The sequence below is a fragment of the Kryptolebias marmoratus genome, linkage group LG11, assembly GCF_001649575.2.
Source record: "Kryptolebias marmoratus isolate JLee-2015 linkage group LG11, ASM164957v2, whole genome shotgun sequence".
Taxonomy (NCBI): domain Eukaryota; kingdom Metazoa; phylum Chordata; class Actinopteri; order Cyprinodontiformes; family Rivulidae; genus Kryptolebias; species Kryptolebias marmoratus.
The window spans coordinates 25,781,409-25,807,110 of record NC_051440.1 but is presented as its reverse complement, the minus strand read 5'-3'; the positions used below and the strand labels follow the sequence as shown (position 1 = coordinate 25,807,110).

Genomic DNA, 25,702 nt, shown 5'->3' with positions numbered 1-25,702 from the left:
GCTAATGATGAGCTTTTTGAAGTTTGATCTATTTGTCTGTGTTCATTAAAGTCTGTTTGCTCTAAATTCTGTATAATCTGTAACTGGGAAAAGGTCATTGATATTTCTATATGAATGATTTGACATAATACATCTAAAACCAAGGTTAATTTATGCAATTTTTAATAAATATTGATCGTGATCGGCCCTTGGCTAGGACCAAATTTTTAATTTTGACCCCCCTGCTCTAACTGATGGGTTTGAATGTTTGAGTTTAATCTCAGAGGCAGAACGGGACGTTGTATTTAACCTCACTTGGCGTTAACGCCCCCAGTGTTCTTCATGACGATCCTCTTCCTGTTGCGGCAGTGCTGGACGACAGCTCCAAAAGACAGGTAGTTCTGGTCCAACTCCACCTCCACATCCTGACAGTTTTGATGTTTAATATCATTTTATTCAAGAAAAATGACATTATATTTTAAAACCAACATGAGATTAGAATAAAGCTCAGTTCTTGCTGCCTGTCAGTTAACACAGTTCACAGCGTACCTGGCAGCAGCCGTCAACAGTCAGCAGGGGGTGTAAGAAGCCTGGAAACTCCGCCTGCAGCTCGGCGGTGAAGGGAGGAACGCACCGACGAGGTGAGAACTGGATCTCCACCTTACACGAGCCGCCGCCTGATTTCAGTTTCAGCTCCCCTGCTGGGCTGACAGACAGGACCTGGGGGGGAGAGGAGGTTGCATCCAGATGTGTGTTTGCTTTTCGTTCGCATCTGTGTGTGTGAGCACTGCTTACCTTTGGATCCAGGGGTGTGTTTGTGCTCAGCGTCAGAGTGAAGGAAAGGTCTGAACTGCTCTGATTAACCAGAACTGCCTGTTTTTTCACCTTCTGACCCAACGTCAGGGAGCCCAGCTTCAGTTGCTTCTGCTGAGGATTTTTCACATCCAGCTAAGACAGAAGGACACGTTCAACATCACGTTATTACATCTCACCTCCAAATAAAACAATCAACTGACTGCATTCTTCTTTCTTTTTGACAGTCCAGCACATGTGTTGACAGGTTAACTAACTGCTGCTGAATTCACACGATTGTTTTCCTTTTTTTTCTAACTATTTCTGCAGACTTTGTGCTTTTTTTAACCATCAACATATCAAAACAGTCAGCTCGATGGGGAATAACGTGCTTTGATTTTTGTTTTTTGTAATCTTTACACTTTCCATAACATTTAACTTTATTTAACATAAAATCCCACAAAGACACACTTAATGTGTGTCTTTGTGGGATTTTATGTTATGTGATCTCTTAAATTCCTTCAAAACATTGTTCTCTTTAAACTCTGCCGCAGCAAACTGACTATTTATGTCTTCTTTTAGATTTTAGTTACTTTCAATTTTGTGCTGACCTTGATTTGGATGCCTTGTCCCTGTATGTCCACATGTTGTGTGACGCAGCTGTTGAAGACGAAGGTGATGTTTTTGTGGTATCGGCGCGCCTCCTGAGGATGGAAGGTCACTGGTACCTCCATCGCAGCTCCGGGCCGCAGAATGTTTGGTTGGAAGTCCACGCTGAGGAAAGCTGCGTTCCTGAACTGGCACTCGGCACTAAGAACAACGAAGCAGTGTTTGTTTTAAACCTGGGTTTACACTCAAACCTTTAAACTTCTGCTTCCTAAATGAAAAGAAATGACTTCTACGTCACCTAATCCTTTGGTTTCGTTTGTTACCTTCATATTTCTCTGATCCCTGTGAAAAAAGGGACTGAAACAAACCTGACGTCCTTCCTGCCTCTGTTGCTGATCATCAGAGTTTGGGACGGCGGCTCCATGCCAGGACGGTACAGGAAGCACTTCCCGAAGTTGAACTTGGTGAAGGAGAATTCAAGGTTCGGAGCTTCTGCTCTGCCTTTAACGGCAAATGTAAAAGTTGGCCCGAGCGTCACCTGATGGGATGAAGCAAGAAAACAAATGCAGGTGAAAAGGGAAGAATATGGCCAGAGAGATCAAATTAAGATTAAGTTTTTTTAGTGCTTGTTTGAAGTTAACAGATAAACTACATAATACTAATAGATGTTAACTGATATAAGTAAATAAAAAGATTATTTCCTAATAAAGAAGTAGGTAAATAGGTATGCCCAGATCCTAATCTTTAATTAAATTAAAGATTAAATTAAATTAAATTAATTTAACTGGGTTGGTATGTACCTAATTAAACACAACTAGATTATTGAAATGGACTGTATTTAATTAAACTAATTTTTTATTTGCCTTTTGTGTTAAGCACCTTTAAACTACTTGTGTTGTAAACAGATGACATTCAAATAAAACTGAATTCTTTTGAATTTTATTGCTGAGAATGTTTAAACAGCAGCACGGGTTAGTTGAAAGCCTGTGCAGAACCTCTGACTTCCTCCTGTTTCAGACTATACATCCTGCAGGTTGTTCAAAGTGCTGAAATCTTTATTATAACCTGCCTTGAGATTCAGTGAGACGTCCTGAAGGTTGCAGACGCTCCGAGGACAGAAGACGAGGGACGCCTGCAGCGACTTTCCGACCTTGATGGAAGCAGTTTGAGGTTTGGCCTGTAAATGCTGCAGCTGCTCTTTGGGACCCGACAGCTCAAAGTTCACCTCCAGGTCCAATTTTACAGGATTGGGCACCAGGAAAGTAAAGGAGGGTTGTTCTGAAATCCCCACCTGTGAGCAGTAAATATGCAAACAAAGAAAAGGTAAATGATTTTGCTTTTGGGTGTTTGTGTCTATGACATCGAAGTATGCAGACCTCCCCGAAGTCCAGCGTGTCCTGGAGGTTTGGGACGACTGCTCTGAGGTCCCCATCTGGTTTCTTTACTTGAAGTGACATGCTCAGGACAGAAGACTGAGCTTTAACAGTCAGCGTCAGCGGCTCTGGCTTTCCCTTCACCTTCAGGTGCAATCTGAAGTCCACGTGTCCCTCCAAGCAGGGCGTGAAGCGCACCGACAGAGGCAGCCTGCAGCAAACGGCTCACAACAGTCATCACAAAGCAGCTGTTTTACACCAAAGAATCTTAATCTATTATTTGGTTTAATTGTATGAACATTTATTTGTTTGCAGAGTGAGTTACTAACCTGTTTTTGGGAGCCACCGTGCCGTTCATGGGCTGCACAACAAGGCTTGACTGTTGGTCTTCAGAGAGGAGAGATGACTGCAGGACTGAGACGTGGACCTCTTTCTCCTCTGCATTCACAAGATCAACTGTCTGCTCACACCTCTGACCTGCCATCACACACACACACACACACACAATAACAGCCTGTATCAGAGCAGCTCTTAACCAGCTTTATAACCAAACCTAATTTAAACCCTTAAAGGATCTCATTGAAAGTATGAAACCAAACATAAAAAAAGATTATCCTGAACTATATCAAATGGCAAAGAGTTTGCTGCAGTAGTTTTCCAGATCCATTGATATGTGGATGAAATGTGGGTCCACACACAATGTAAACAACAACAACGTGGACAAAAAAAGAGATTGTCAAAGATCTAAACTGCAAACTTAAAAATACAAAACTGTTTAAATTCTCCTGGAACATGCACTAATTTAACATTCATTTTAACAGCTCTAATTTAAAATTTAAAAACAGGCTGAATGCAACTTTAGAGGAACATAAATATTTGCAACGGTCCAGTCAAAGTCCAGAACCTCAACCTGAGTGAAATGCTGTGGCTGGTCAGAAACAAATCTCTAAAAACTCAACAAACTGAAGCAACACTGGAAAGAAGAGTGGACCAAAATCGCTCCACAGCCATGTGAGACTGAAAACCACTACAGCTGCTAGATCATGTTTTAGTTTAAGTTCAGTTAAACTAATAAGATCATGATGTCATGTGTTCATTTTAGGACATGCTGAGCATCAAATTATTCTTTTATTATGTCCTGACATGTAAAGCTTTATAATTGAAGGAATGCAAGCTCAAGTTTTCTGTCAGTGTTGCGTACCCACAACTAGTTCTCCAAAATCCAGATGAGGCCTGTTGAGGTACACGACTGGTTCTCTAGCTGAGCCCACACACAGGAAGGGAACGGACAGCGACAGAGTCTCAATCACAAAGCTCCACAAAGACTCCACTGTGTCCCGGTGTTCAGCAACGAACTCAAAACGCATCTGTAGAGATAAATGCATCATGCAGAGAGGAGAATTACATGTGAATAACACCTCAGACTGAGGAAAACACAGGAAGAAAGTGATTTTCTGTGGGATTCGATTCCTGCCTCCTCTGTCTTCCCAGGTAGGACAGTGCCGGAAGACGTGAGACAATGAAAAGGACTGCCAGCTGTGTCTTCACATGTCCATTTAAAAGAGAAAGCCTCGCTGGTGGGGTTCAACACATTAAAGCACCTGTGGAGCCAACCAGGAATACAGAACGTGAGCACTTATGTAGAAAGTGATGGAAACTTTCGGTCTCTCAGTCTGTTACCTGCTGGTTGGTGTGAAGAAGCCAACAGCTTTGAACTCCAGAACTCTGGCGTTCGGGTCCAGAGGGCGTCTGCGGTTGGTTCTGATGTCGTCGGATTCCTGCAAGTCGAAGTGGCAGCGGGGCAACAAGCTGCGGCCCGACACCTGGACGCACGGAGCCTGATCCCCGTCCTGCATGTTGGGAATACTGGAAGAATTGTGAACATGAACATCATGAACCAATGGCTTTTACTGCTGGTTACCAGAACATCAGCAGAGCTCCTTCCTTTGGTTTAAATGTGTAAAAAACATAAAACAGTCTGGAGGAGCAGTCAGTGTAGTCTACTAATTACTTCACTCTGAAACTTCTTTTTAACTCATTGTGGCAATTGTGGTAAAACTTTCTCAATTAGGTAAAATCAAACTTTCCAACTCTTTTTAATCAACTAATTGTTTTTTAAAACGTTAAATATTTAACAGTTTATTGATAATTTATAACAATACATCAGAAATGAAACACCAGGATCATGTTCAATATTCACTTTAAAGTTTTTTGCAATAGAAATCTAGTTAAATTAGGATTCTGGCCAAATTTATATCCAGTAAAGGCTGCTTTGAAGGCGTCGTTATGATGGACTGAAGATGTATGTATACAATCTATGCATTTAAATAACAAAACCACAATTTAAAAAATGGCATTTCAAGTAAAGCTAAATTAAATGGGCTGATTTTACACAAAACATGACAGTTATATTAATTATCCACTGCAGTAATCATGTAATTGCCTCTCTGTTAGTAAAATATCTCAAAGCATTGAACAAATTTTAATCACGCTCATTAGACATCTAAAACTGATTAACTTCTGGAGTAAACCTGATTTAAGATGGCTGCAGCAGCTTACTGACCTTAGCAAACACAATACAACTATAACTCAGTTATTTGTGCAGATATTTGGTGTGGTAGTAGCTGAGAGTCATTCCCATAACATACTCAAAGTGCTAAAAGATTGCACAAGTTTAAAATCTTAGCAAGAAAGGTGGTGAACAATGTATTTCTTCAAAGGACGCTACTTTCATTCTCTCTGGTTTCCAGTCACTTTTACCATATCCTAATTATTTATTTGTTTTTAATTTAATCTTTATTTAACCATCTCTTATTCAAAGGAGACCTGGTGAGGATAGTATAACTTTGTGATGGTTCACGTTTTAACACCTGCAGATCAGCCTGCCCTGGACCAGAGCCACCTCCACAGGTGAGAAGCAAACGCTGAAGTTCTGCGTGGACCCGGGATGGATGGTTCCTGCACTCGGCTCCACACTGAATGGAGGCAACTTGGGGTTTCTGTTCAGAATCGACATCACGCTGCTGAGGGCGCTGGAAGGACGACCTACAGGTGGCGGTCCTGATGACCCGCTGCCGGGTGGAGAGGTGGAGGTCTCACCTGTCGCTGACAACACGACTCACATTTACACACAATCAAAGGCGTTTTCTTCTTTAAATTAGAAAATTTACAACCTAGGAGTATTCAAACATAGTAAAACGAGTGAGTGTGCATATTTTAAATCTTCCTTGTACCTTCTTGATCATGGCTGCTGGAGTCCATGAGAACTTGCCAGGTGAATTCCACTTTCACTCTGCCCACATTCACTATCTGCAGTCTTTATGTGCAAACACACAGATAAAAACATTTAAATTTAATAAAAGGAGGCACAGTTGCATTCTGCTGTGAACAACTTGAGCACCTGAACTCAGGTTTTATAAGGTTTTATGGATAAAAAAAAAGGTTGAATATTTTATTTATGGTAAAGATAACTTAAGATGAGCAGAGATGAGATGTGTTGCTGTTACAGGCTTGAAAAACACAAATCTGTCGTGTCAGGATGAAATAATTTACAGCATCTTTGCACCCAGAGCCGGACTTACTGTTGGATCCTGGTTTGAAATATTATGGTGTCTTTGAAATGGATGTTGTCGGTCCTGCAGCTGAACTTTACGTAGTCACAAACTGCACTTATGTGTAAATTCAGCTCCGAGTGAGAGCCCTCGATCACTGAACACACAGGCTCAGGGTCTGTCTGCAAACATACCAACAGATGACAGTCATCAGTGCAGCATTTACTTGAACCCACAGCAGAGATACCATCTGTACCTTCTTTATCTTAGGCTGTGGAGATGCTTCTGAAGCTGACGACGTTGAGGTGCTCTGCCGCCGCATCGTCGTCCTCTGTCGGTCGTCCCAGTCAACCACCTGCTCTACTGGCTCCTGAAACGCCACCTGACAAACCTTACATCCCACGGGTTTGTTACTCAGAGTCACCGGCTGACTCGACCTGAAGCTGACGGTCACCTCCTTGGAGCTACTGGCATGAAGGTGTCCGACCTGTAAGAAACAACACAGAAAGGTTATCTCGAAGAAATAAATCTGATGATGTAGTTTCAGACACATGTAAGTTCTCAATCTAAATTTAAAGCTGCTATAAAACAGCAAAGTTGTTGTTTTTCTACAACAACTTAGAAAAAGCAAGAGACATTTGAAGTTACCAGATTAACATGCAAAAAACGTTTGCCATTTTTCATTCGGGTCCTGTTTACCTGTGGTGAAAAGATGATGTGGGGCCCAGGAAGAAGCCACTGAAACCTCAGCACCTGGCTGCTGCTGTGGTTGGTCATGGTGAAGCTCCGTCGGTAGCTGCAGCCTACATGGCAGTCCCCAAAATGGAGCACCTCATAGTCACCTTCGACACAGAAAGGCCTTTTAGGTCAAGAATCGAGCTTTTTACATCATTTCTTTCTCGACTCTTTTCTTTATTTCATACCTTCATCTTCCTGACGACCACCCAGCAAACACCTGCTGGTGTTATCGAGCGACAGGATGTCCCGGTAGGCCTCTCCTGTCACTCGTATCACGGTGTTGTACTGACTGTCCTCCACCTTCACCGTCAGCTTTGCCTCGACACCCGCAGGTTTGTCTGAGCAGAAGCTGAGCTCAAAGCTCATCTGTTCGTTAGATTTTAGCTTCAGACGGGCGCCGTGCATCAACTGACTCCCTGCAGGACGAGGAAACAAAGAAAACAACAGAAATGTTTAACAGAAAACCAAACATCTCTATAAACAGATCTTTTAGAAAAATATTTCTCTTTTCACTTTAATTGTCAAGTTGAACTTTGAGGTATTAATTTTATTTTCAGAACCTTCCACAGATTGTAAAAGACAACAAATAATCTGGGATTAAGAAGAAAAAAGACGAGTTAAGATGACCGGAAAAACAAGTTCATAGAGTTATAAACTCATTCTGCACAATGTTTTTGTATTCTGATGGTTAATGTGTTGTTAAATTAAAGCAAAAACCACATGTGTTTGAAAGCTGAGCTCTGTTTTTAAGCTTCTTAAGATTCTTTCTTTTTTTTTTTGCACGTTTGCAGCAGATTCGCTCTCCTATTTCAATCTAAACGTCTTTTCTGTCCCGTTCTGCCATGTTTGTTTACCTACACGCTCAGCCAGCCTAACGTAGGTCAATCATGTGACTCAAGCTGCCACGTGGTTTTCAGTGGATTCAGCTGAGTGCTTTGTTTACATTGAGTGCAGACCCACGTTTCTGAAATGGACATCAATATATGTGGAATATATGTTTGGTTTCATAGTTTGCAATTAGCACCTTTATTTCAGTTCGGTTACTAATTGCTAATGATGAACAAAAATAAAATTTCTTGTTGTAGTAAAAATTATTGTGATAAACAAAACTGCTGACAAGCTGAAAATCTGAAAACGTGACGTGTTTGGCAGCAACTCATCTCATCAGACAGATATACTCTGTGACTACTACAGTAAATGTCAGGAGCATGACATTATTGTTATTAATAAACATTGCAGTGTCTCCCTTCTTTATTCTAGCTGTCCTATCTGCAGTCTAAAGCCAGGCAGAGAGCTGTTAGAACAAGAGATATGATCCTGCAGCGACTGTATGTCTCAGGGAAACATAAAAATGCTGAAGGCGTTTTATTAGAACTTCAGAAAAAAAAAAAACCTGTTGGGTTTGTTTACATAAAAACAAGATGAAACAGCTGGTGTTGTATTAGCATCTTGTAGGGGCGTCCTATTTTGTAGGTGAATAATTTAACCACTACCCCCTGGTGATTTTAAATTAGGACCCAAGGGCTCACTTTCAATTTTGGACCAGGAGTAAAACTGTATCAGAAAATGTTGAAGGCTGCCGATGCAGCTGCTGCACAAAACTCCATCGTCAGTGTTGTAATAATCTGCATTTTGATGTATGAACTGTTTAAGAGAACCTTATTATGGTCACCATGGTAACCACACATCCACGTCTCTCACTCTGACTGACAAATCAATGAGATGCAGACTAAAAAGTAAGCCTCAGACAAACAGTTGTTCAGAAACCACTAATCAGATCTTAATTTAAATTCTTAAAACAGTGAGCAGCAAAAGCCTCTGATCACATGTTTATTTTTAAGCTTCCACTGTTTTACGGAGGAGATATGAGAAGATAAACAGACCCTTCACTTCCTGTTTTGAAGGGAATGTTTGCAGATAAAATGTGTACTCTCTGTGCTCTCAACCTTAAGTCCTACAGTGAGAGACAAACCAGGTGAAAGAAGCCAAATAAGCCTGGCTTTCTGAAAAGCAAAAAGATTTTATAATTATTTCCCACACAAAGTCACAGTTTACCTGAATCAGTTGTGTCTTGAAGCTGGGTGGAGTGATTGCTGATGTTACCAGGAGCAGCTTGCAGGGTGAACATGCCATCTTTATCCGGCATTTCAATCAGAACCTGAACAACAATTTGTTTACATAATTCTTCCATTTCTGAGTCAGCTCTCAGTCTTTACATAGGCACTGTAAATAATTATTTAAAATGTTTTCATATTATATATATTGCACTCATTTAATAATAAAAATGGCAGCGATGTACTTCCACCCACCTGAGCTGGGACATTCCCATCGTTTAGTAGCACCAAAGGCAAGGTTTTTCTTCGGCCCACCAGAACCCGTCCAAACTGCATCACTGGGCTTCCTTCGCCGTTTCTCAGAGCGGGACGGACGACGCACACGCTGGGCAGAGTGCCTTCTCCTGTTAACTCAAACTCCAGCAGCTTGTTTTTGAATGTCGGCGTCATTCTGGAAACAGCAGAGAAACGAGACGAGACGTCATCAAATCTGGCTTTGTTTTGAATTCTGCTCCCAGCGCAGGTGTGTGCACGATAATGCAGTATTTCACCTGAGGAGTCCTTCCACTGTGGCCTCAAACGTAGCACTGTAATGCTGCACGGCCTGTGGTGTGAAGGTGACCACAGCGAATGCATGTGACTGAGCAGGGATGTTCAGGGTTGTAGCAGGCAGACCAAACACCTCCATCTGTCGTGGCACCTGATGTAAAAATAACACCTATTTATGTTTTATGACTCCAGTTTGCATTCATACCCGTAGCTTCCTATCAGCTTTATAAGTCTCACCTTAGTTCGTGCATATTTGATGGTCAAGCTGAGCATGCAGGAGATCTTGCTGTTATTGGTCAGCCGGAAGCGGGCCTGAGCGGTTCTCCCAACTAGGACTTCGTTGAAGGTGAACCTGTTCTCTTTCAGGACATAAACGCCTTCAGCATCACAGAACGGCTCAGAGGACAGCTGGCTGCTGCTGCGGCACAGAAAGTGTTCCTCAAAGATGGAGGCCGTGTTCAACAGGATGCCTGGAGAACAAAACAATCAGAACAGAGATAAAGAAAGGCCCTGAGACTTAAAGCCTCTGGCAGCTTGTTGGAGTTTTCATTTTTAATACGTTTTTGTTTCAGCCAGGTGAGGTGAACACAATGTTTTCTGGTTACCGTTTAAAACTTTAATGAATAAAAAAGCGAAACACTTTTGAGCTGTCAGACCACAGAAGGTGCTGAATGTGATGGTCCACGTTCCTTCAGTCCTTCTGAGTCGGGAACAAAGTGTTTACTCACAAATATTTTTTTTGCCCATGTAGTAAAGACAGAAATTCAGGACAAGATTAACTATTGATTTGTGATTGGCTCAAACCTTGTTTTGGCATTAAACACATTTGCTTTACTCCTTGTTCTCCTGGACAGTGGACTCTAAGTGCTTAAAGTCCTGCACCTTAGTGACCTCGTTGTTCCACCTGCCTCCCTCTCATTCACACTCAGGTCATTCCTCAGATCATGCATACAGCTGGAATCAAGTCATATTTTGGTTAGTGGGACCAATATTTCGCTCACCGGGCTTAAAGACTTCAGCCAGCAGTCTGTACTGTAAACCATCAGGCTGACCGGAGGGGTCACGGCCGCTGACGTCAATGAGCAGACACTGGTTCCAGCTGCCCGGCTGCTCGGCCACGCACTCCACGGTCACCTGCTGCTGAGACTTCGGCTGCACGGCTCCGCTGCAAGGAGACACTGAGAACACCCCCATGGTGAGGCGGTTCTGAAAGCAACACAAGAGAAAATCACAATGAGAGAAATTAATTTTAAAATCATCAAAATCATCTTCTTTTATCGTTTGATTATTTTATGCAGCTCATAGAAAACACAAAACAATCTTTCATGCAAAACAGCACCCATGTAAGGTGATATCATGATATGATAAATACTGCTTTCTTAAAAGAAAATATAAATTATAAGCTGTCATTTGGTGCTTTTACCTGCTGAATACTTGACTCTCTCTGAACAGACTCCTGCCTGGTTTTGATGCTGGTTCCAGTGGACTTTGCAGAAAAACTCTCCCCAGGTATCATCTTACCTGGAACGCTGAGATCAGAGTTTAAGAAAATTAAAAAACCTCTTTTCGCTGCATATTCACTGTAGGTAAAACATCTGTTTCTCATTCAGCATCCTTCAAGTTACTGTAATAATCAGGTTTTAAACACATATGGTATATTAAATTAATAACAAAACCCCAAACAGTTTTTTATCCAAAGATATATTTACATAAAGGTAGTTCACATGTAGGTAATCTTACTTTTTTATTTGAAAGACTTTTTCAATTTTTTCGTCTTTTTTTTTTTTTTAATAAAACAACAAATTTTAAACCTGGGGGAATTATTTTGGTTTATTGTAAAAGCCCCTTGCAGGTTTTTTCTGAGGAAAGTGTGATATAAATAAACTTTATACACCAAATGTTACACAGCAACGTCTCCTGAATGAGCTGAAGGTTTGGATATATGAACAGCTACAATGACACAAAGTCTGCAGAAGTAGTTAGATTGCAAAAAATGTTTGAAAAAATAAAAAACAGGAAAATGATTTGTTAATAATTATTCTATCTGCCTTCTTACCCATACCTGGTTTGGAGCGCAGGATCTGAAATCACGCGGTTGATGGTGAAAACCATCAGGAAGAGTCCGTTGTTTTCGATCGTGATGGTTTGGGTTTTCTTGGTCCCGTAAACCAGTGGCCCGAAGTCAATGTCACAGGCAGGAGTGATTTTGTATCTAAACGACACAGAAGTTTATCACAACTGTCTAATAATGTAAAAACAAAGGTTCAAAGTGTTTTACAGCATGAAAACAAAAATACAACCAAAGAAGCCCTAAAAAGTGATAAAACTGTGATTCTGGTTTCTCCTGCAGCACAAAACAAGAACTGACTGTAAGGATGTGAATCTGTTTCCAAATGATAAAAAAAATGTAATATTAAAGATAAGAGTAACCTGGAAAACACAGCCTGGACTGACGTCTTGATGCTTATGTGGGCTAAACTTTCTTCTTCTTTGCCAATGCTGGGTTCAATTACCTGCAGAAGATTACATCAGTTTTACTTCAGAAAGTTCTGATTTTAGACTAAACAAGCAGATTAAAATCTTCCAGTTTCAGATGAAAACTGTTCTTGTTAGTAGGTGCTTTGTATTATCAGTAATGTAGCAAAAGCCATAACATCCAAAACTCGTTTCTTTTTAACTTATTTAATGATGTTTTCACCACTGCTGAATTATTGGTGTTTCCCACCTTTTACACCCACTGACTAAAACTAAACAATCACATAAAACCTTTAAAACAGCAAAAACAATCAATCCAAATATAATGAACATTTATGTGATGAAACTTTAACTAACAGGCTGGCAGCAGATAGAAAAGTATTTTGACATTTTAAGGACTTTCCTTCATTTGAAGAAATATCCTGAAACGTAAAACTTTCATTTCAATATTCAGTAAAAAAAAAACAGATATTTAAAAACAATAAAAACCTCCATCTGTGGATTTAATCTACACGTCACACCTGACAGGACAGGACGGGCTGTTCTTTGATTAGAAGCTCCTTATCCGGCCTGCAGGTGAACTGCAGCGTTACAGACTTCTTATTGGGCATTATGGAGCCGCTTGGCGGAGACACGGTGAAGATGGACTCCAGGTTGGGAAGAGGCGGGTCGGTCTGCTCAGTCGTGAACCTTTTGGAGAAACAAACAGAAATAAAGTAAATATTAACCTATCGGTGAAATAAAAACAGCTCGACACAAGTAAAAAATAAAAAGCCGATCAAACTCACTTGAAGAATAATTCATATTTTCCTTTGTTTATCAGTTTGAGGGACTGTTTGGTCTCCTCAAAGACTCTGATGGTTCCAAAGTCCAAAGCTGCTTCTGTTACAGAAAAGGTTTTCAGTCGTTATATTGGTGTCAGAGATTTGACTCATTTATTCAAAATAAACCAGAGTGAAAGATGTTGCATTAAAGCAGTAGTTCCCAAAGTTAGAGTTAGGGTTCCAATGTGGGTCAGGAAACACTAAGCAGGGCTTTTAGATAAGATTATCTAATATCTAAAATGTTTATTTATTATCTAGATATCAAATTACATTTAAAAACGATTTCTTATGGTAAAAACAGTCGTCATTAGTTATTAAAAAAGGATATTGTAGATGTTAATACTGTTTGGGTTGTCATTATGTTCATATTTAATTAGGATATTAGCAGTTTTTTAATATTTACATGGATAATAGACGGAGTTAAAAGCTTTTTGTGGGTTGGGAACTAAAACAGTTTGGGAGTAACTGTATTAAAGGATCAGTGAGTAAAACTTAGTAAAGCCTAGTTTTCAGTGGAAAACACCTCGATTCTTCTTAGTTTAGGTCTTTATAATGCATTTGATTTGTCTATTTTTTATGAACAGTGTGTAACATGGGTCTAAACTAAAATAACACAAAAAAATTAAATTGATTTCAAATTGTAAACATATTTGTTTTTATTTTAGTCTCTAAACCCTATAATGTATTAAACTGAACTGATGTACACGGTTTTTCTGTCATTTATCTTATTTCTGCATCATGCTCACAGTATTTTTCAGTTCAAAAATCAGGTTTTGTTTGTGACAGAAAAACTGTGGATGTTGAGGTTAGAAGTGCACCAAGACTTTAAGGTTAGTTCAGAGAATTAAAAGCCTAAAAGCAGACTAAGCTCCTTTTTTTTGCTTCTGTTTGCAAACATTCAAAGTTGGCATTTATTTGCTTAATCAATAAAGGCGAGGTGGAGAGTGACAGGAGGGGCAGGAGAGTTCAAAGTATAAATCACAGAATTCATCTGTAGGAAAGAAAAATATAACCAGGTACATGTTACTTTTTTAAATACAAATGAACACTTCAGCCGCCTCAGCAGAACTCCTGCACTGAAGTTGGAGAAAAACCGATGAACCTGAATGTGTTTTTATGGTCCTTGTGTTAATGTGATCACTGGCTGCTGTTTACTTCCCTTCTACAGACTGGGAAAACAACCAGAGAGCAGTTTCTGTAGGAAAACCACAACCAAACAGGCCCAGCAGCAACATCTGGCATGACGTTTACTCTTCTGTGGATTTTGCACATGAACCTAATTCATATGCAGCCTAATTGTTCAACTGAATTATCTATGTAAGTGTTTACAGTTTGTACCTGGTGTGATCTCCAGATCTACATCGTAGGATTCAGTAGTGACATGTATGTTTTCAGTGTGCACAATCCCTAGAATGTTCTCCACATCAGACACCTGAAACACAAACACACGATCTGTACGAGTCTGAAATCTGCCAAGAATATTCATTAATGTTTTGCTGATTTCATTTAAACCTTTACTTTACCTCCAGACGTAAGATCTTTTTAATGAGAACCGGCCTTTTGGCCCTGAAGTGCACGGTAAAAAGGAAAGAGGAGTTGGCTGAGATGACACCCTGATCTTGTGGCACCACAAACTCATCTCCCAAATCCTCCACTCCCTGCAGCCTCCAGGATACCGGCAGAGCCGTCGTATTATACATCATCACGCTACGACTGTCCCTCCTGTGGAGAAAAATCAAAGAAGGTAGGATAAGCGGAATTAAAATTAAAAAAATAAAAACTGTTGCTCTATTATTTTTGAAAAAGATCAATGTATTCTCAAAGTTATTTGCCAAGTTGATATGAACTAATGTTTTACAAGGAATGTTGAATTTTAAACCACACTATATTTCTTTATATGTTGTAAAATAAGTGCTGCAGTTTCTTGAAACGTGTAAATAAAGGTGAAATGAATATCACTCACTATGACAGGGTTGGTTTCAGTACCTGTGCAGCAGAATCCTGCCAAAGTGCAAATGTTTGCTCTCCAGCTCCAGTTCTGGCCGGACGCCCCAGCAGGAGACGTTGATGATGACAGACTCAGGATTGTCCTTGATATTACAAACTACGCTGTCCTTTATTTGTCCCTGCTTTGTTGGGTAGGCCCAGACCGTCAGCTCCTAATCAGGAGGAATATTCACACGTTCAACTGTTGGTACGTTTGTCTAATTAAGTTATTCACGTTTATCTAAAAGTAATACCTGTTTCTGGCCAGGTGCGAGGGTCATTGTTGGGGGGTCCAGCAGGTACGTAGTGGCCTGGGTGTCCTGAAGGAAACTGAACTTGACCTCTGCCTCCAAACTGGAGTTGTTATGAATCACCAGCCTTTCTGAGTTCTCTGGATATTTATTTTTCTTGAATCTAAACACAAAGATGGAAGTGTGTTGATGAAATCACAACAACTGACATGATAACATTTAACCCATTGACTCCCACCGTTCTGTGTCTCACCTGTCTCTGGTCTTACTGCAAAGCAAAGGTCCAAACTCAAAGTACTCAGCTTTGATAATGTAGGACTTTTGAAGTTCTTCCTTTACTTGTGGCACCTTCTTACTGTGTGCAAAAAGCGTCCTGTGGAATCATATATGATGCAACGTGCAGTTTAAAATGTGGATTCCCTTTTTTGATGATAAAAACTGATGATACAGTAATGCTTCATGTAAGATGCACTGAAAAGTGCTCTGGCTGCACAATAAGATACTAACATTTGAAAATGTCAATGAAAAATATAAGAACAAACAATTTTACTTAGCAGTTATATTTCTACAGGATTTTATTAAACAAACTGACTTGTATTCTTTACAGATGGAGGGGTAGGTGCACAGGCCTCTGCAGGGGAGCTGGTAAAGTTTGCGGCTCCCTGCAAGCTCAAAACTGAAGGTCTGCTCAAACACTCCTGGTGACTCCGAGTAGAACCAGATCTTCAGAATCACTTCACCTCCGGCCGGGACAACCCAGCGAAATGAGGACAGGCTAAAAAAACAGAAGCATGCACAGTGAGAGAGTTAGCAGCCGCCCGTAAAGTGTGTTTGTAAGGTGTGCTGGTGTGAGTCTCTCTTGCCTCTGGCTGCGTTTCATCTCCAGCTGTCTTTGGTGCTGATCGTGGTCAGTTAGATCAGAAGTAGAGGAGGTTTGTGAAAGTGAATGAGATCCATCAAACTTGCTCCTTTCGCTCTCTTTGCCCCTTTTCTCTTTTTCTTTTACCACTGAGGTCTTCCTAAGGCTTCTCTTGTGACTTCTATAGGACACCTTTTCCTTTGTGCACCAAAATAAATCAGATTTTCTTGGTGCCAGTTCACATTACAGACTGACAATAAGATGGTAGCAGTAGGATGATAATTTGACAATTAATTAATCTAATTACTCAAGTAATAACCAGGTAATTGAATGGCAGGACCACTGAGTGCATGAGGTTAATGTATTAGATAAAATTTACATAAAGGTGTGAAAAAGGACCATTGGATTCCTTCTGAATTCAGAAATGTGTGGTATTCATGTTGGGATGATCAAGTTTCTTTAGTGTTTTATTGCAACCCTTAATGTAATAAACTGGTGTGATCTTATTGAAAGTGGCCGTCCGTCATGTCACATTACCTTTGCATGAGTTTCCTCCTCAACGTCTTTCTTCTCCTCTTCCTCGTCGAGCGAAGACACAACCAGAAAGGTGAAACAGTTCTGTTCAACCTTAGTTTGGTCTCTGAGTTTTGGGAAGGGAACAACAGAGAAGATGGTTGGAGGAAGGATCGGTGGACTGCTGGGCCCCAACTCCAAAACCTACAGAACATGGATTAGAAGTTTATCTTAAACTAATATTAAAAAATAACAGAAAAGAATTCACCCTGAATTAAGACATACCTCCTCCAGAGGAGGCAGGGAGCCGTGACTCAGCAGCTCTGTGGAGCAGCTCGGTACGTTCAGGACGATGTGACGGATGATCTGCGGAGAAGACTCAGAGTCTCCTGCCTTGTTGTTGGCTTCAGCTGCTGGTTGACTGAGCGGAGGAGATACGTTCTTATTGTTGCCCTTTTTACTCTTTTTAGGAGCAGGAGCCTGTGAACACGGAAGGATTAATGGCTTCCTGAAGTTATAATAATGACGTTGTACTTCCTCGCCTTTGTTAATTATCACCTGCTGCCGAAAGGCGAAAGATGGCCGCTCATGTCGGTTTGTTATCAAAACATCTTATGAACGATTAAGTCAGGGTAGCTACCACACTCACACACAAACACTAATATAACTCAGTATACTTTACAGATATTGAGCTAAAAAGTTGTGTGGACGTAGCTGAGACTGATCCCTAACACATCTCACAAAATCTTTCTTCAGAATTTTGTCATCAACTATTTGGACTAAATATTTTTTACTTGAAAGATGAGATGGTACTTGTCTCACTGTCAGCTTCTCTATAAAGTTATCAGAACCTCATAGAATTTATATTATTACAATATTCTTAAAGTTGTATGTTCAGTGGAGAACAAAGTGTCTCTTTTTTCCCTATTAGATTAGATTTATTAAAAAAAAAAAAACAATCAAAAAAAGAACAAACTGAGCTCATTTTCACCTGTTTTTCTGTCACTGCATCATCTGGACCTGGATGGAGTTCTTCTCCAGGAACAGGGACCAGCAGCAAGCCCTGGGCCCGGTCCCAGTGTCGCAGAATGTGCTCCACTGCCACCTGGTTCTGCTCATATTCAGTGAACTGACGCTGCAGCTCATCCACAACGCACTGGGAAGGCACAAAACACGAGTTAGGGAATCAGAAAGTAGATTGTAGTTAAATGATTAGGATTTCATCACATTTACTACATTTTCATGAATAACAGAAGCTCAGATTTGGTTAAGACATGCCCAAAACACCTGACCAGTTTTCTCATCTGGTGTCCAACAACTACTGAGTGATTAGAGTTGTAAAAGCAAAAACATTCCTGATATGAGGAGTTTCTCATGAAGTATGAAAAGTTCTGTCCAGATCGAGCTTTGTTGATGTTCTGGTCCTTTTGACTGAACAAACAATATTTGTGATTCTTGCTGCGTATCCAACAAGCTTAAGTGTGGTCAGGTTCTTATTGCAGTGCTGCTGTCCTTTCCTCACAAAGTCCTCACAGATCTGAACCTCTTTGCTCGACTTCATGATGTTATCAAATAAGGTAAATAAATAAATAAACCACTTTCTCCTCAAGTTACTCAAAAAAGTTGAAGGTTCCTTCAGATGAAACTTTTCAAACCTACGTCGAGCTGCCATGTTGTTTCTAAAGAGAAGAGGTTTTCTCCTGCAGCCCTTTCAATCAATCCATGACCTTTGACCTTTAACCTTATAACGAAGACCTGTAGATTGCAGATGCCGCTCTGTTCTCTGACCTTCAGGGTGATTTTGCTGGGAACACTGGCAGCTGTCTCACTGATAATAATGCCTGCTGATTAATATTGTACAGCCTTTGGACAGAATTTTTAAATTCTGCTGTGGTAACAGTGGAGCAGGTTTTGTGTTGCTTATCTAATGTAACATTTTTATTTTCATACTCTGCCCCTGAAACAGAAAACCTTAGAACTTAAGAACCATGTTCTTACTTTTCACCACATGCTGTTACATTATTTCTGAAAAAGTGTCCCAATATTTGCTCAGCAGCATCTTACCTTTTTCTTCTTCGTTTTGTCTGCTGGTTGAGGAGACACTGCATGCACTGGTTTGGTTTCTTCTGCTTCCTTTAATGGATCCTCTGCTTCTTTGCTTTGCTGCACTGTATAAATTAAGAATAAACGAGCAACAAAGCAGATCATTATATCACTGTGTGTTCTGAACAATCGTGGAACTGTTAGTTTACACTTGCCAGCAGCTTCATTCAGATTTTGTTGCTCTTTTGTATCCATGAGTGACTCTTTAGAGTTGCTGGAGGAAGACCTCCTCAGGACGTTCACTGTGACTGTTGACTAGAAAATAAATTTTATTTAATAAGTATACGCTCATCAACTGGAAGAACAACAATGTATTTGTTTAAAAGCGGAGAGAAGGGATTCATTCAGACCTGCTTTCCGTTCATCAAGTTTTTCTTCTTTGGAACATCTTTGGTGTCCTTCTTTCCTCCTTTTGTGCTCTTTTTCCTTGATTCCTCTTCTTTCAGCCTCTTCTTCTCCTCCTGTTTCCTCATTTCTTCTTCTTTTGCCATCTGTTCAAGTTCCCTTAAACACAGTGGTGTAAGAATATAAACCTTTCTTTAAACAAATCTACCCACTACTTACAGAAAACTGTATTTAAAGCATGAGAAGTCATGCTTTAAATTTAAGCCAATTTATAAGTAGTTTGTCAATCTTTGATTAAAATTTAAAACAATTATAGGCAGCTTTTTCAGCCATTTGTCACAAACATTATGGAGCCATAATCAATGAGTTAAAACAAAAAATGACTCATGAAGCCTTGATCACATTTTCAAAAAGTGAAAAAAGTAAGCTTATGAAGCAGAGTTTTCACACAGTTGTGAACAGAAATAAAATAAAATAAAATTAAACTGGAGTTAAATGGAGACCAGACTTGCTGTCATAAAAAAATATTTGGCAAAGTATCAAATTGTTCTGCAGAACCACTGGGAAACGTTCAGTTAATCATCCATTCATTTGAATCAGAAGCATCTAAAACCTGCAGAATAGTGGCCCACAAGGACCAGAATTGGACATCACTGATTTACACATCTCCCAACTTTTTTTTTTTTTAATAAACTCTTGGACTTTATGTTTATGTTTTTGTGAACATTGCCACTTCAGAAAGCTGAACAGTTAACGATGTTTATGCTAACTGTACTAATCAAAAGAAAAAGTCTTCTGAATGTGCAGCTTTTCATAAATATGCTGAATAATAATAATTCAGAGACTTATAACTTTTTAAAGGTCAGAAGGTTTGTTGAATCTGACAAAACAAAGGTTTAACACGTATTTGAAGCGTGTTGTATCAGTCAGTACCTGAGTCTCTGCTGTCGAAGCAACACCAAGTGTTTGTGGGTAATCCGCTCCTTCTCTTCCTCCGACAGAGCATCAAACGTCTCCTGATCCAGCTCCCACAGCCACTTCTCCTCTCTGATGGCTCTCTCTTTCTGCAGGGCTTCTGCAGGACACACACTGTCATGAACATCTTACATGACAAGTTTGGTATAAACTTTATGCATTTATGCGAGAGCTGGTGCAGATTTTACCCTCCGCTTCTCTCTGCTGTCTTTCCCGTGCCTTCAGGGCGGCGTAGGTGTCAGATAAATTAACTACGTAGATGTGTTTGCGGTTATTAAGGGCCTTCAGAATAATCTGAAGTGTGCTTGACAGAGAGTGAGTGTAGAGGGACGTCAGACCATCAATAACTACTCCACGGTGACAATCAATTAACTGTTAAAACAAAGACAGAACATGAACAATGGGCAAAAAAAACAGAACAAAACAAGACAAGTGAAACTTTACATTGTGCCAAACTCAGATAAAATACAGTTACAGTCAAAAGTAAAAACACCAGATTCTTCAATTCTAAGGTTTTATATATTAGACTAAAATAATATTTATATTTAGTTCTTACTAGGTCCTAAAGCAAGGGGAATATTTTATTGAATAAATAAGAACTAAGTCAAAATACAGAAGCAGAGAGAGAAAACTAAATCCACTCTTAATCCATTTAAATGTATTGATTATCTGATCATATTCAGTGTGAGCTCCTTGATTAAAGCTGATGTTTTGTCAGTTGGCTGCTCTGTAGCATACAGGTGTGTGTTAATAACACACATCTGTATGTTCAGGTGTGTTCAGGTGTGTGCCCAATGCTGCCCAAGAATCTGGGAAGGGGTTCCCAAACTATTTGGGCTAGAAAGATGATTTACAAGTGGAAACATTTAAGACAGCTGTCAATCTTCCCAGGGGTTCCAAAATCACCCCAAAGGTCAGACTGTGCATCGCTCAGAAAAATGACCAAAAACCCCAGAGCCTCAGCAGGTTAAAGGTTAAAGTTCATGACAGAACAATTAGGAAAAAGACTAAAGAGACAAAATTCCTCTATAATCATATGAGAGACTGATAAGATCCAACAGAAGATGATTATTGATGGTTATTGGTGCTAAAAGAGGTTCTAGAAACTCAGTGAATCATGAGCTGAACAGTGTTTTAGCTTCCTTTAAATGTGCCTTTTCAGTCATACTCTGACTTACAGCCGGTCTTTTCTGAACTACCTGAGGTAAAAGGTTTTGGGGTTTGGCGCCCTGAAAATTTAATGTACCTGAAATCTTTCCACCAGGATATCAACAAGCAGCTGTTCGGGCAGGAGGCTGCTGAGTGTGGCAACATCTACTCCTTGCAACTAAAAGAAAGATTTTTATTTTAAAGATGCACCAAACAAACAATCTGATGTTGTCATTTTGTTAATAAATGAATCAGAACTATGATGTGAAAATAAAAGAAGAATCTGAGGAAGAGTACCTCACAGAAGCTTGTGTCTTTGTCTCCTGTCTCCTGATGAGTTATGGAGATATTTTTGCTGCACTTGGATTCACTCTTTTCTGCAGGACTTTCTGCAGGATGCAGTGAAGCTGAAACTGAACCTAAAGGAGGCGCTGCAGGTTCTGCAGGTTCTGCAGGTTCTGCTTGTGCTGCGTCTTCAGCAGCCGGGGATGGAAGGAGGAAAAATTACTCACAACGTACAACTTGTCAGCAGTTTGCTTTCTTATTAAAGAGAATTTATGGTGATTGGTTAATGATTGGTTACCAGCTTGTGCTGCCTTGTTCTGAGCGTATTCTTCAGCTGCAGCGTCGTAGAGTTGTCTTGCTGAAAGGCTAACAGGTGAAGTGCCGTTCTGAATTACGTTTGAGACCACGGCGTCTACATTCAAACACGCTGCCCCATAGTGAGCAGCCAGAGCAGCTGCCGCGCTGCTTTTATCTGGGAAACAAAGCTCAGTTTTATAAATCCCCATCACTTTTTATCATATAATTATCTTCTCAGGTCTGCTCAGTTTAGGTTTATCACTGTTACCAGTCTGAGGGGCTCCGTATACGATTAGAGATATGCCTCTGTGGCTCTGCGCCACCGGGCCCTCAGGTGACAGGTCCAGCCCCATGTGGCGGGCGATTGCTCTGAATACAGGCGTTCTCTCTAACGGTCCCAGTCTCCAGCTGTTTCCATCTCTGCTCAGCTCTGAGACAACTTCAGAAAAGAAACAGTAAATTTGAATTTAAACAGCAAACATTACACCAACAAGGTGTTCAGAGAAATAAAAAAGTAAAGGTAAATCATTTTATTTCAATATTTCTTAGAAAATAAAAGTTCATCCGAGGCTTGCTTGTCTGTAATAGTGTAACGTTTGTTTCCATGTTTGTTATTTTGTTTTTGTGCTGGGTAAAAAAAAAAGGATCCAATCAGAAACTTTTGTTTTCTGTCTTCAGGTGGAATTTCTTCCAACCAGGATTTGGTGAATTGTTGTCAGAACCCACAGACCGTTAAAAGAAACGAGAGCATGAATTTGGATAAATGGGTCGGTCAACCAATCAGATTAGGAGTTGCAGCCAGTTGGACATTTATTTAGACTCATTTGGATCTTCCAGCAGCTGAAACTTGGTGTGGTAGTCGCTAAGAGCCAACACATCCTTTAAGTGCAAACAAATGTTGTGAAATCTTTGTTTTAAAAAGCAGGTGATGTTAATTATTTAAAGGAATTCTACTTTTTAGTTTACTTACAGAAATCAGCTGGCTTCATGTCATCATTTGGTTTCTTCTTTTCTTTCTTTGTGTCATCTTTCTTAGTTTGATCTTCAAGCATTTCTGCATTCAGCTCTGACGCACACAAACGATACCAGACGTTATCTCAGAGATAACCTGTAACGTGCCGGTGACAGTTTTAATGAAGCTACCGTCATCTTTCAGCTGCGAGGAACAGTTCTTGTAGAAGTCCAGCAGCTCTGGAGGAAGACCCTCTCCAGGGACCCTCGGAGGAAGAAGCAACATGTTGTTCTCATCGTATCCCGACATCAGACGCAGGACCTGAGGAGGGACAAAGGAAGATGGAAAAATGAACGCATTCTTGAATTCTTTGTTGTTTTATATTTATGGATATTTCAGCCATCACCAGGCATCTTTCAAAGTCTTTCTTTTGATCTTGGCTGCTTTTTAACGCACCTTTAGTCTGGTCATATTTTCTAAAGCTTGACACATTTTGTGATGTTGTGCAGCGTGTCTGCTGAGGAAACTGGGTAAGTTAGGGACAACATTATTGTCAACTTTAAAGAACCTTTTGAAGACAATGAACACCATCTGAAAAAGGAGAAAACACCCAGCAAAGACCTGATATAATTCTTTAGTTGATTGCAGATATGGCAGTTTTTGGCTAAAAGTTTGAAGCAAAGATAAGATCTTATGTTGATCAAACTGTTATTTTTGGCCCTTTTTAAATTTGAGATGAACAATAGAAGAAAATTGAACAGCATTTAAAAATTATTCTGTTTTGTGTTGACAGAAACTTGGTACTTCCCTTGAGTTTAGCAGCCTTTTATGCTTAAAGGTCAAAGTTATTTCAGTTTAATTCAATTCAGTTTATTTATATAGTGCTAATTCACAACAGAAGTAATCTCAGGGCAAAATACTGGTTTACTCTCACTTTGTCACTTTAACACTATATCTCCTAACTAAAATAAAAAGACCGACCTCGTCCTCTTTGAAGTGTTCTGTGTCAAACTCCAGGGAGTAGAACTCGATGGGGAACGAGCCGGGGTTTTTGACCGTAACCTCTGCCTCTGCCTCCATGCTGAAAGGAAGACACGGCCCCAGCTCCGGTTCTGATGGGCAGAACTCCAGGTTTGGTTCTTCACCCTGACCCTGAGCTGTAATGAACAGCAGCTGAGTGCTGTGAGCCACGCGGACCTCCAGCCGCCTGCTGTAGGAACGCTGGAAGACAAAGAGAACCTCAGCATATTCTATTTGATGATTTGTGCGATAAAAGACGACTTCTTTGTGTCATCGCTGAAGTTTTTACCCCCTCTGCAGGACTGAACTTGACGTGGACGTTCACACGTTCACCAGGACTCAGCTCACCAGAGCAGGGGAGCATCTCAAACACCGTGGGAGGGGGCCGCTGCTCCTGTAGGAGCTTTTTACGCTCATACAGAGGCAGGAATTTATCAATCTGTACGAAAGCAGGAACAGAGGCGCCGCATGTTGTTAAACATCTTAAATGACAAACTGAAGCACATGGATGATTATCTATGACATTACTTGTGAATTCCAATAATAACAGCCATAAAAATAAAAAAAGTTGTACCTTTTTGAAAGGTTTCACCTCCTCTGTCATACTCCACTGACACTGAACGGATCCAGGGTTCATCAGCTGGACTGTCTGTATCTGATAAGAAAGCCTACAGATTATGGAACTGGCAGATAAAACAATCTGTTATTTTTGGTTTAAATGAAATGGACTGAGTTTGAGGTAAAATATGTCCATCACTGGGTTCATATGCATCTGATATAAAAAGTGATGATTTTAAAGTAGACAATCATGAGACGGCAGCATGCAGGGCCTTCATTAACCTGCCATGCACACACCGACTTTTTTCTGTTAAAGAACCAGATTAAACTGAACTAAAATTCTAAATTATGTGTGCATTCATTCAGATTTTAATCTGTCTGTAGGGTTTTTTTGTGTGTGAATGCTGAGTTTTTACGTATTATTGTTTTTCAGTACGTTTTGTTTTATTTTTTCAGTCCAACTTCTGCAGACTTTGTGCCGTTTCAGCCGTTCATATATCAAAACCTTCGGCTCATTCAGGAGATGGGTGCTATCACTTTTGTTTCTTGTGACTTATTCTTTTTAAAACATTTATTTACAAACATTTTCCTACAGAAAAACAATGAGATCTCTTCAGTTTCTTTAAGAACATTATTCTCTCTTAAATCTGCTTCAGCTACTGGCTCTGGTTTTCTTTTTTATGCTTTTTATAACTTTTAGCTACTTTGAGCTTTTTGCTACCATTCTGCTAGTTTTAGCTTTTAGCTAAGATATTGCTACTTTTAACTTCTAGCCCGCCTATTGATTATTTTAGCTTTCAGCTAATTGTTTGCTTCTTTTAGCTTTAACAGCTCAGTTTCATCTTCTTCGGCAGCTTTTAGTCGTTCAGTGTTTACTCTGTATTTTAGCAGAAACTCTAAAATGCCGTTGTTCAATCACTCTCCAGGACATGACAGGTGAACTGCAGGTGAACTGTAGGTACAGTATTACCTGACACATGCAGCACTGCACCGTGTCAAACTGCAGCGTCCCCGTGGAGACAGTGATGGTCGGCATGGCAACAGCCGCGCACAGCCGCACCTTCACCTGAGGACCACCTGCGACCTTTAAAACCAAACAAACACATTTTATGAGCCAGACTGTTAGGCCTGATTTTGTGGGAGTTTATTTAGGAATCTGTGGTCACCTGGATTGGCAGAAGAACGTCCCTCTTCCCCGTCTTCAGGTCGGGTTCGTCAGGATCAAATGTAACGGTGAAAGTCTGAGTTTCACCACAAAGCAGGTTCTTCACGTGGTCGAATTCTGCTGTAAAACCTTTAAAAAGACACAGAAAGGACTCGTTTTATTTTATAGATGCAAAGTGTTGTTATATCTGGGCATTATAGGGTATTTATTGCAGGACTCTTTGTTCTTTTTGTTGCTAAAAACAACATTTTTTTGTATCCGCAACGCACAACAGGAACGTCTGGAGGCAGCATTGTTTGC

General features: G+C 40.2%; 1 protein-coding gene across 1 annotated transcript in view; it reads right to left on the bottom strand.

Moving 5' to 3' along the window:
- hydin (HYDIN axonemal central pair apparatus protein) overlaps positions 1-25,702 on the bottom strand; it is a 70,435-nt gene that overhangs the window by 3,896 nt on the left and 40,837 nt on the right. The window contains exons 31-83 of the mRNA XM_037978285.1: positions 25,404-25,531; positions 25,208-25,321; positions 24,254-24,334; positions 23,969-24,118; positions 23,641-23,880; positions 22,851-22,980; positions 22,678-22,773; positions 21,976-22,146; positions 21,709-21,882; positions 21,423-21,598; positions 21,223-21,303; positions 20,165-20,348; positions 19,935-20,076; positions 19,007-19,160; positions 18,806-18,911; positions 18,618-18,721; positions 17,545-17,709; positions 16,839-17,033; positions 16,578-16,757; positions 16,045-16,238; positions 15,774-15,956; positions 15,435-15,554; positions 15,185-15,344; positions 14,931-15,103; positions 14,468-14,666; positions 14,283-14,376; positions 12,909-13,002; positions 12,642-12,810; positions 12,076-12,158; positions 11,708-11,857; positions 11,069-11,174; positions 10,647-10,851; positions 9,883-10,115; positions 9,648-9,796; positions 9,352-9,547; positions 9,098-9,200; positions 7,228-7,458; positions 7,004-7,146; positions 6,561-6,791; positions 6,335-6,486; positions 5,987-6,069; positions 5,624-5,858; positions 4,434-4,619; positions 4,228-4,354; positions 3,955-4,120; positions 3,083-3,230; positions 2,757-2,964; positions 2,450-2,671; positions 1,749-1,918; positions 1,383-1,581; positions 775-927; positions 529-699; positions 295-404 (exon numbers count right to left, since the gene is read on the bottom strand). Coding sequence (XP_037834213.1) covers positions 295-404; positions 529-699; positions 775-927; positions 1,383-1,581; positions 1,749-1,918; positions 2,450-2,671; positions 2,757-2,964; positions 3,083-3,230; positions 3,955-4,120; positions 4,228-4,354; positions 4,434-4,619; positions 5,624-5,858; positions 5,987-6,069; positions 6,335-6,486; positions 6,561-6,791; positions 7,004-7,146; positions 7,228-7,458; positions 9,098-9,200; positions 9,352-9,547; positions 9,648-9,796; positions 9,883-10,115; positions 10,647-10,851; positions 11,069-11,174; positions 11,708-11,857; positions 12,076-12,158; positions 12,642-12,810; positions 12,909-13,002; positions 14,283-14,376; positions 14,468-14,666; positions 14,931-15,103; positions 15,185-15,344; positions 15,435-15,554; positions 15,774-15,956; positions 16,045-16,238; positions 16,578-16,757; positions 16,839-17,033; positions 17,545-17,709; positions 18,618-18,721; positions 18,806-18,911; positions 19,007-19,160; positions 19,935-20,076; positions 20,165-20,348; positions 21,223-21,303; positions 21,423-21,598; positions 21,709-21,882; positions 21,976-22,146; positions 22,678-22,773; positions 22,851-22,980; positions 23,641-23,880; positions 23,969-24,118; positions 24,254-24,334; positions 25,208-25,321; positions 25,404-25,531 — 8,317 coding nt within the window. The remainder of the gene's footprint in view (positions 1-294; positions 405-528; positions 700-774; positions 928-1,382; positions 1,582-1,748; positions 1,919-2,449; positions 2,672-2,756; positions 2,965-3,082; positions 3,231-3,954; positions 4,121-4,227; positions 4,355-4,433; positions 4,620-5,623; positions 5,859-5,986; positions 6,070-6,334; positions 6,487-6,560; positions 6,792-7,003; positions 7,147-7,227; positions 7,459-9,097; positions 9,201-9,351; positions 9,548-9,647; positions 9,797-9,882; positions 10,116-10,646; positions 10,852-11,068; positions 11,175-11,707; positions 11,858-12,075; positions 12,159-12,641; positions 12,811-12,908; positions 13,003-14,282; positions 14,377-14,467; positions 14,667-14,930; positions 15,104-15,184; positions 15,345-15,434; positions 15,555-15,773; positions 15,957-16,044; positions 16,239-16,577; positions 16,758-16,838; positions 17,034-17,544; positions 17,710-18,617; positions 18,722-18,805; positions 18,912-19,006; positions 19,161-19,934; positions 20,077-20,164; positions 20,349-21,222; positions 21,304-21,422; positions 21,599-21,708; positions 21,883-21,975; positions 22,147-22,677; positions 22,774-22,850; positions 22,981-23,640; positions 23,881-23,968; positions 24,119-24,253; positions 24,335-25,207; positions 25,322-25,403; positions 25,532-25,702) is intronic.